General features: G+C 43.1%; 1 protein-coding gene across 1 annotated transcript; it reads right to left on the bottom strand.

Moving 5' to 3' along the window:
• Window positions 1–2271: 2271 nt before the first annotated feature.
• On the bottom strand, window positions 2272–7935 carry LOC100554708 (adrenodoxin, mitochondrial). The gene is made up of 4 exons (XM_003227215.4): window positions 7544–7935; window positions 6085–6233; window positions 4333–4462; window positions 2272–2671 (listed from the first exon to the last, which is right to left on the bottom strand). The coding sequence occupies exons 1-4, from the start codon at window positions 7918–7920 to the stop codon at window positions 2551–2553; spliced, it is 777 nt and encodes a 258-aa protein (XP_003227263.3). The 5' UTR covers window positions 7921–7935; the 3' UTR covers window positions 2272–2550.
• Between the last annotated feature and the right edge of the window lie 1367 nt (window positions 7936–9302).

Here is a 9302-nt window from a genome sequence, read left to right as displayed (position 1 = left end):
CCCTGGCCACGCCAGGAGCCGTTTTTCCCATTGCAAAGGACTTTTGTTTCCATTTCCTCCAAGGAGAGTGAGCAGGAGAAAGAGGTCCCAAACATGGACCTCTCACATAGGTTTCCGCACTCGGTCCTGGGATGCGTCAGGCGAGGTGTTGACAGTCCTTGGGGACCGATGACGGAGCCGGTGGCTTTGAAGCTCCGAAGCAGAAATGCCAAGTATGGAGCCGAGAAGAAGAAGCCCAACCAGATGGCAATTCCAAGCATGCGGAACATTCGGGAGAGGCACCACAGGCCCATCCAGACACGACTTCCCTTTATTCCAATGGCAAGACAAGATGCCCAATCTTTGCACAGAGATTTATTTTGCATTTACACAATGCAGTTTGACACCACTTGAACTGCCATGGCTCAATGCTCCGGGAAGCTGGGATTTGTAACTTTTTGAGGCCGTAATCCTCCTCTGGTGTCTCACCAAACGACAATTCCCATGAAAATACAGTAGAGTCTCACTTATCCAACATAAACGGGCCGGCAGAACATTGGATAAGCGAATATGTTGGATAATAAGGAGAGATTAAGAAAAAGCCTATTAAACATTAAATTAGGTTATGATTTTACAAATTAAGCACCATCATGTTATACAACAAATTTGACAGAAAAAGTAGTCCAATACACAGTAATGTTATGTTGTAATTACTGTATTTATGAATTTAGCACCAAAATATCACGATATATTGAAAACATGGACTACAAAAATGTGTTGGATAATCCAGAACGTTGGATAGGCGAGTGTTGGATAAGTGAGACTCTACTGTAATAATAATCATGTGTCGTCGAAGGCTTTCATGGCCGGAATCAATGGGCTGTTGTGTATTTTCTGGGCTGTATGGCCATGTTCCGGAAGCATTCATTCCTGACGTTTCGCTCACATCTATGGCAGGCATCCTCAGAGTTTTCCAGTATACCTCAGAAATGACAACTCCCATGAAAATAATAATAATCATCATGTGTTGTCGAAGGCTTTCATGGCCGGAATCAATGGGCTGTTGTGTATTTTCTGGGCTGTATGGCCATGTTCCGGAAGCATTCATTCCTGACGTTTCGCTCACATCTATGGCAGGCATCCTCAGAGTTTTCCAGTATACCTCAGAAATGACAACTCCCATGAAAATAATAATAATAATCATGTGTCATCGAAGGCTTTCATGGCCAGAATCACTGGGTTGTTGTGTATTTTCTGGGCTGTATGGCCATGTTCCAGAAGCATTCTCTCCTGATGTTTCACCCACATCTATGGCAGGCATCCTCAGAGTTTTCCAGTATACCTCACAACCTCCAAGGATGCCTGCCATAGATGTGGGTGAAACATCAGGAGAGAATGCTTCTGGAACATGGCCATACAGCCCGGAAAACGCACAACAATCCAATAATAATCATTCTTACTGGCCTCTCCTCATGACAGCTTAATTAAAAAACATTTATGTTTCCATAACATTGAGCCATGTTAGACAAAGTGGCACCAAACTGCATTAATTTCCTAGTGTGGAGGCACCCCAAGACACCGGGAAACTCATACAGGGATTTCTTTTCAAATGTGTCACTTTGCTCACAAGTGATACTGTCTCGTCCAAAACGAGTCCGTTGTGTTTTGGCAAACTGCACGACATAACAACATTTGGAAAATGTTCTGCTCCTGGATTGAAAGTTTTATTTCCTGTTCAATTGTGCAGTCCTCACTTTGGAAGTAGTTATTCTACTCCAGAAACTTCATTTTTGTGACGGGAAAAAGGTTGAGTTGGCTGAGATATTTATTGAAAAATTATAGCAAAATGTGCTGCAGGATTTATTTATTTTTTGCAATTTACTCAGGTTTTTCCATGTTTTTATGATAGAACCAATGAGGAAACGATATTTATAACCCAGGAACAAAAATCGTGTTACATAATGCTATTTGTCCCACAATCATAGCATGGCTTGCATGTATCACTAACATGTTGATCAATGTCATAAACTGGAATTGTGGTGTATATTATGCAACTTCCTACACACTTTGCTACACAGCAGAAGTGCTAAGGAACCCTGTTTGAGCATTGTGAAGATGCATTAATGGGGGACTAGCACGATGTCTTCATGTGCATTAGTCCCTGTGCAAAACAGGACTAATGCGCATCAGTCCCCAGGGACACCGGTCATGTCATTGACTCCCCCGTATATCCCTTTACTAGATACAGACAGCTCTCATTTCCAGCAAACATATATTCTAGTTACGAAGATGTACTTTCTCAATAGGTTTCTAGCAATCAATTTTATTTCTAGCCTGAAAATAACTGTTTCAGAGAAGCAGAAGTAAGGAATGTCGAAGTGCAATGCACGAGGTGAGTGTCACCTTTCCGAAGAATTCCTCCCGCGTTTCAGAAAACGGGGCAGATGTCAAATCGAGGCGGGAGTCACAACAACAACAACGATGGGATTTGAAAACAATCAGAAAGAGAGAAAAAGACTTCACAGTAACGTTAGTGTTGACAGAACAGTATTATACGGAAGCCAGTCCCGGTCATTGCTTGCTTTGCTTCTCCACTTCCAGCTCTTTCCGGATGTCGGAGACTTCCCTGGGCACATGGAGGGTCAAGCCGTCCATCCACTTCTTGACGTGGACCTGGCAACCCAGGCGGGACCTGAAAGGAAAGCCAAGAGCGTCAACAGGGTGTCAACTAGGGGTGTGCAACTCGGCAAAAACCCTTCCATTTTCGGTTCCATTTTCTGCTGAGTCCCCACTCTGTTTACTGGAAGTTTCCAAAATCAGGAGTGGGTTTCTGTTTTCATTCTGGTATGACTCGTTCCGTTTTTGCCAATGTGGAAACTTTAGTTTCTCCATCATTTTTAGGCCTATCACCATGGAACTTGCCTCACTTGTAGTCCGCAGTTGTGACAGCAAGACTGCCAAGTTTCAGAATGTTTCGCCAAATCTACTTATTTTTGGGAAATCTTTAAAGCAGCCGAATTCCCCGAGTCCCCTGAATCCAATACACCAAAACAATACTATGCACATCCCTAGTGCCAACCAACACTTTCTGGAAATCATAGTATAATTGTAATTATGTAGAGGCTTGTTTCTCCATCATTTTTAGGCTTATCAGCATGGAATTTGCCTCACTTGTAGTCCGCAGATGTGACTGCAAGACTGGCAAGTTTCAGAACGTTTTGCCAATCTACTTATTTTTGGGAAATCTTTAAAGCAGCCGAATCCAATACACCAAAACGACATTATGCACATCCCTAGTGCCAACCAACACTTTCTGGAAATCATAGTATAATTATAATTATTTAGAGGCTTGTTTCTCCATCATTTTTAGGCCTATCAGCATGAAACTTGCCTCACCTGTAGTCCGCAGATTTTACTGCAAGACAGGCAAGTTTCAGAACGTTTTGCCAATCTACTTAATTTTGGGAAATCTTTAAAGCAGCTGAATCCAATACACCAAAACGATATCATGCACATCCCTAGTGCCAGCCAATACTTTCTGGAAATCATAGTATAATTATAATTATGTAGAGGCTTATTTCTCTGTCATTTTTAGGCTTATCAGCATGGAATTTGCCTCATTTATAGTCCGCAGTTGTGAATGCAAGACTGCAGAGTTTCAGAACGTTTCGCCAATCTACTTATTTTTGGGAAATCTTTAAAGCAGCCGAATCCAATACACCAAAACGACAATTTGCACATCCCTAGTGCCAACCAAAACTTTCTATAAATCACTAGCTGTGCCCGGCCACGCGTTGCTGTGGCAAAGTGGTGGTGGTATTGGTTAAAAATTGTTGTGTAATTTTAATTTGACGTTATTTGTATTTTTAATTAATTTTATTGTAAGTTATCTTTTTATTTATTATATTTTATTATTTTCTTGTATTATTTTTAGTTATTTTCTGTTATTATAGTATTTTATTGTATTAATTTCTTAGCGTTTTTAATTATTTTTTAGTGTTTTTTTATTATTTTTTATTGGGTTGCTAGGAGACCAAGTTGGAGGAGCTTAGCTTTCTAACTGGCAGCAATTGGATAAAAGCAATTATTCCTCTCTCTCGAATTAGGACTTTATTTTTCTTTTCTTTTTGTTGTATCAACCTAGAGCCGTGGATGTTGGGTTGTGTTGTCAAATTTTGAGGTTGGGGGGCCTGTAGTTTTGTTGTTTTGTGGGTCGCCGTGATGCCATCACTCTTTTATATATATAGATAGTATAATTATACTGCAATTAACAACAACAACAACACCAAGGTCTTGATTCGGACTCAGAGCCCATTCCCGATGGAGAAAGATGGACGGAGAAAGGCTCCTCACGTGTCTGTCAGCCCAAAGGCCAGGTCCAGCATGTCCAGCTCTTCGTCGCTGACGGCGCCCAGTTTTCGGAAAGCCTCTTCCTCGAAGATGAGGTGGCAAGTGGAGCACGCGAGGGTCCCTTCGCACGCACCTTTGGGAGAACGGATACATGGGGCTCATTGTAAAGCATTGTCCATAGGTATTTCAGAACAACCAAGCTGGAAAGCATCTAGACCAAGTACGAGCAAACTTCAGCCCAGGTGTGTGAGGTATGATCTCATGGCTTCTTGGTCGGGCTATTCATGTTTCGGACTGCAACTCCCACCATTCCTAACAGCCTCAGGCCCTTTCCTTTCCCCCCTCAGCCGCTTAAGCGGCTGAGGGGGGAAAGGAAGGGGCCTGAGGCTGTTAGGAATGGTGGGAGTTGCAGTCCAAAACACCTGGAAGACCCAACTTTGCCCATGTCTAGTCCAGACATATGGGTCTCCAAAGGCAACTGGCCAAAATTGGTGCAAACTGGTTCTTTTTTTTATGTTGGCGACTAACATTCGGCATTATTTGCTGCCATCTCCTGGATTTCTAGCACGTTGCACATTGCAGAAATCCCACCCGAAGGCACAAGGCAGGGAAAACTCTCTTTGGGGGGAACTACAACTCCCAGAACCTATGATTGAGGTGTTGTGGAATTTTTAACCCTCAAAACAGGACGTCCCACGTTCTGCAAAAGGATATCGGCTTCCTTGGGCTCATCTATCAGTCTTGACGAGTGGTGCATCTACACTTTGGATTGAATGCAATTTAATGCTGTGGAATGATGGGATTTGCATCTTGAGGAGCCACCAGAAGAGAAGGCAAAAGACCTTGCAAGACTACAATTCCCAGGACTCCAGAATACTGAGCCTAGGATAGAGCCACTGAATTGATCTGCCAGCATGTTGCCGACCATTCTGCAATTGATCCAAAGGGATCCAGTTGGGAGATATGCACAGGATCCCAACAGAGTTTGGAAACTTTCCAAGACAAAACTGGTCAGATCTCACCATCTTGAACTGGTCAGACCTTACCATCTTGAACTGGTCAGACCTCAACGTCTTGAACTGGTCAGACCTCACCATCTTGAATTGCTCAGATCTCACCATCTTGAACTGGCCAGACCTCACCATCTTGAACTGGTCAGACCTCACCACCTTGAACTGGACAGACCTCACCATTTTGAACTGGTCAGATCTCACCATCTTGAATTGCTCAGATCTCACCATCTTGAACTGGCCAGACCTCACCATCTTGAACTGGTCAGACCTCACCATCTTGAACTGGTCAGATCTCACCATCTAAACCGGTCAGATCTCACCATTTTGAACTGGTCAGACCTCACCATCTAAACTGGTCAGCTCTCACCATCTTGAATTGCTCAGATCTCACCATCTTGAACTGGTCAGACCTCATCATCTTGACCTGGTCAGATTTCACTGTCTTGAACTGGTCAGACCTCACCATCTTGACCTGGTCAGACCTCACCATCTTGAACTGGTCAGATCTTACCATCTAAACTGGTCAGACCTCACTATCTTGAATTGCTCAGATCTCACCATCTTGAACTGGTCAGACCTCACCATCTTGAACTGGTCAGATCTCACCATCTTGAACTGGTCAGATCTCACCATCTTGAACTGGTCAGACCTCACCATCTTGAACTGCTCAGATCTCACCATCTTGAATTTGACCATTTATGAAGGCCAAGGGAAATAAACCAAGGCGATGGACATGACTTACCAAAGCCGTCGATGCTGAGGTTCTGGTTGACCACCACCTCCAGCAAGCTCTGCCCTTCCTTTGCGGTGACGGAGAACTTCTCTCCGTTTCGGTTGATAAAATGGAGCAGGACCTTCTCCGGAGAAGTCGGCGGTGAAGGAAGAGAGGAGCTGGGGAACATCCAGGAAAAGAGGGACACAATGGGATGGGTTATGTTCACCATAGGAGATGGATGAGAAGAACACTACAAAAATATAAGCTGACAAAGTGGAGGAGGCGAGCGGAGTTGGGACTGTGGGGAAAGTAGGGAGGTGGAGGATTCATTGAGACTGTATCCAAATGGGATTCAACTCGAAGGCAAGCTACCCTTTGTACTTTCAGCTCCATTTGCAGCAGTTGAAGTAAGCTGAAGGCCATAGAGGGAGGAGGAGAGGAACCGGGACATTTTAAAAGTAGTTGGGAAAGCGGGAAGGCAGGGGAGTAGTACCTCTCAAATCATCACTACCGGAGAGTATGAATGCAACAATCTATATTATCTCCATGCTCTTTTTCTCTCTTTCCTTTGAATTAAGGGAAACCAGGCCCTCTACAAATCTCCATCATCTGCTTTTACTTTACATTCCTAGACTCTGCTTTTGTCCCATATTTTAATGATTGAACCAATTAGAATATGACATTTATAACCCAGGAACAACAATTGTGTTACACAGTGTAATAACCACCCCTAGAAAACAGAGGATCCCAATAGAATGCTTACTCCAGATGTCTCTGGAGACATCTTGAACCAGATGAAGATAAGGGGACTTGGAGGTCTCGTTCACCCAAGTTGGAATTGACTTGATGTGAAATCTCAACAAGACCTCAAACTATATCTAAACCTCCCCTAGAAGACACTAGACACAAACGAGATGCTTAATCTATGAAATGGTTGAGGAGAAGGGGACTTGGGGGTGTCTAGTTCACATAAGTTGGAGTTGACTTGATGTCACACAACAAGAAGACTTCAAACTAGAATTAAACCACCCTTAGAAAACAGAGGACCCCAATAAGATGCTTCACTTATAAAATGGTTGAGAAGGGGACTTGGAGGTCTCTTGTTCACATAAGTTGGAGTTGACTTGATGCCACATAACAACAAGACTAGAATTAAACCACCGTTAGAAAACAGAGAACCGCAATAAGATGCTTACTTGGTGTTCCCTTATCTTGAACCAGTTGAAGATAAGGGGACTTGGGGGTGTCTAGTTCACATAAGTTGGAATTGCCTTGATGTGAAATCGCAACAAGACCTCAAACTATACCTAAACCTCCCCTAGAAGACACCAGACCCAAATGAGATGCTTAATCTATGAAATGGTTGAGGAGAAAGAGACTTGGAGGTCTCTTGTTCACATAAGTTGGAGTTTACTTGATGTCCCATAACAAGAAGACTATAATGAAGCCACCCTTAGAAAACAGAGGACCCTGACAAGATGCTTACCTTGTGTCTCTGGGGACATCTTGAAGCCTGCAAGTGGAGCTGAACCTTCTCCTTGGAGGCCATGCTGGCAGGGCTTGTTGTGGGTGAGCCACCCCAAAGGAGGAGAGGCCTCGAACCCTGTGCAGGGAGCAACCCAGTCCTCGGACCAGCTTGGAGAAGCGGAGGGGCATCTTCTGCTGTCTCCTGCTCTTCAAGGACTGATGGATCAACTGCAGCCGAGCCGCAGAGAGATTATAAGCCCAGCTGGGCGGATGGGAGGACCGGCCTTGGAAGAGGGGGAAGGAGCCCTCCCACCATCCAAGGAGCAGAGATGCAGAAGAGTCCCGGCACTTGGAAGCAAAGCCAGGAGAGACTGGTTGCTGGAAGGGCCTTCTCATCTATCAATCCCTTGTCAATGGGGCCTTGACACTGTCAGGAAGGGGAACGATGGATGTTTTGGTCTGCACAATATCTCCCGTCCCAAAGCTGCAACCAAAGTGACGGCGCATAAGGACAACAACTTGCCAAACATTTGGAACACAATAAATAGCCTTTCTCTTGGTGACACCAGCTGCCACCAAGAGCCACTAACATGGAAACCACCTTCCATCCATGGAAAGTGGGACAACAGCTTCGTTTCAGATTATCTGCACTGAACCGGATTATATTTATTTATTTACAACATTTATATCCCGCCCTTCTCACCCGAGGGGACTCAGGGCGGCATACACAATTAGCAACAATTCGATGCCTACACACATTTAAAATAAAGCAATGAATAAAATCCAATTACAACACTTTATAAAAATATAAAACATATAGTTAAAGTCCATTATATGGCAGTGTAGAGTCATACAATCCAATTCAAAGCAGAGAATGTATAATATTATGGATATTCAGCCATGCAGAAGGAGCCTGTCCCCGCTGGTTTGCTTTTAATTACTCTGATTTTATCTGATTGGATTTTAATGTATATTATATTATTTTGTGTATCGTTGAAATGTTTTAAGTTTTGTCAAATATGTTGTGTCGTTGTTCGGGCTTGTCCCTGTTGTGAGCCACCCCAAGTCCCTTCAGGGAGATGGGGCGGGATATAAAAATAAATTTTATTATTATTATTTATTATTTATTAAGCGGTCATAGTATGATTTTCTGCCAAATAGGTCCAGCATGTTGGCCAGCTCCTTTCACGTTCAGACTTCGGGTGCATTTACACTGTAGAATTAATGCAGTTTGACACCACGTTAACAGCTATGGGATTCTGGCAGGATATAAACAACAACAACAACAAGTCCTAGACACTTGGGAAGTGTCGGATGTGTGACCCAAGGCAAAAGCCAGCTTAGTGAACTTGTTTGCTTTGTACTCATCTTGTTGTGTATCAAATAGTAATATGATGATGATGATAATAATGAAATCCAGCATATCTATCTTGTTTGCTGTGTCATACAACGTCGTTGTGTCAATAATAATAATAAGTTCTAGACACTTGGGAAGTGTCCGACGTGTAATCCAATTCAAATGCAAGTTAGTGCTGTGTACTCATCTTGTTGTGTATCAAATAGTAATGATGATGATGATGATGATGATAATAATAATAATAGTAATAATAAGTCCTAGACAATTGGGAAGTGTCTGACATGTGATCCAATGCAATAGCCGGTTCAGTGATCTTGTTTGTTGTGTACTCATCTTGTTGTGTATCAAATAGTAATGATAATAATAATAATAATAAATTCTAGACACTTGCGAAGTGTCTGACATGTGATCCAATTCAAAA

The sequence above is a fragment of the Anolis carolinensis genome, unplaced genomic scaffold (assembly GCF_035594765.1).
Source record: "Anolis carolinensis isolate JA03-04 unplaced genomic scaffold, rAnoCar3.1.pri scaffold_12, whole genome shotgun sequence".
Taxonomy (NCBI): Eukaryota; Metazoa; Chordata; class Lepidosauria; order Squamata; family Dactyloidae; genus Anolis; species Anolis carolinensis.
The sequence above is the reverse complement of the archived record's forward strand: the minus strand, read 5'-3'. Positions and strand labels throughout refer to the sequence as shown.

Bases quoted from the DNA above. Each gene is read 5' to 3' on its own strand.
- LOC100554708 (XM_003227215.4), bottom strand. From the start codon at position 7,920: ATGAGAAGGCCCTTCCAGCAACCAGTCTCTCCTGGCTTTGCTTCCAAG. The intron at 6,234-7,543 runs GTAAGCATCTTG...GATGTTCCCCAG, and splicing joins GATGTCCCCAGAGACACAAG to CTCCTCTCTTCCTTCACCGC. The intron at 2,672-4,332 runs GTGAGGAGCCTT...CTTTCCTTTCAG, and splicing joins GCCTTTGGGCTGACAGACAC to GTCCCGCCTGGGTTGCCAGG.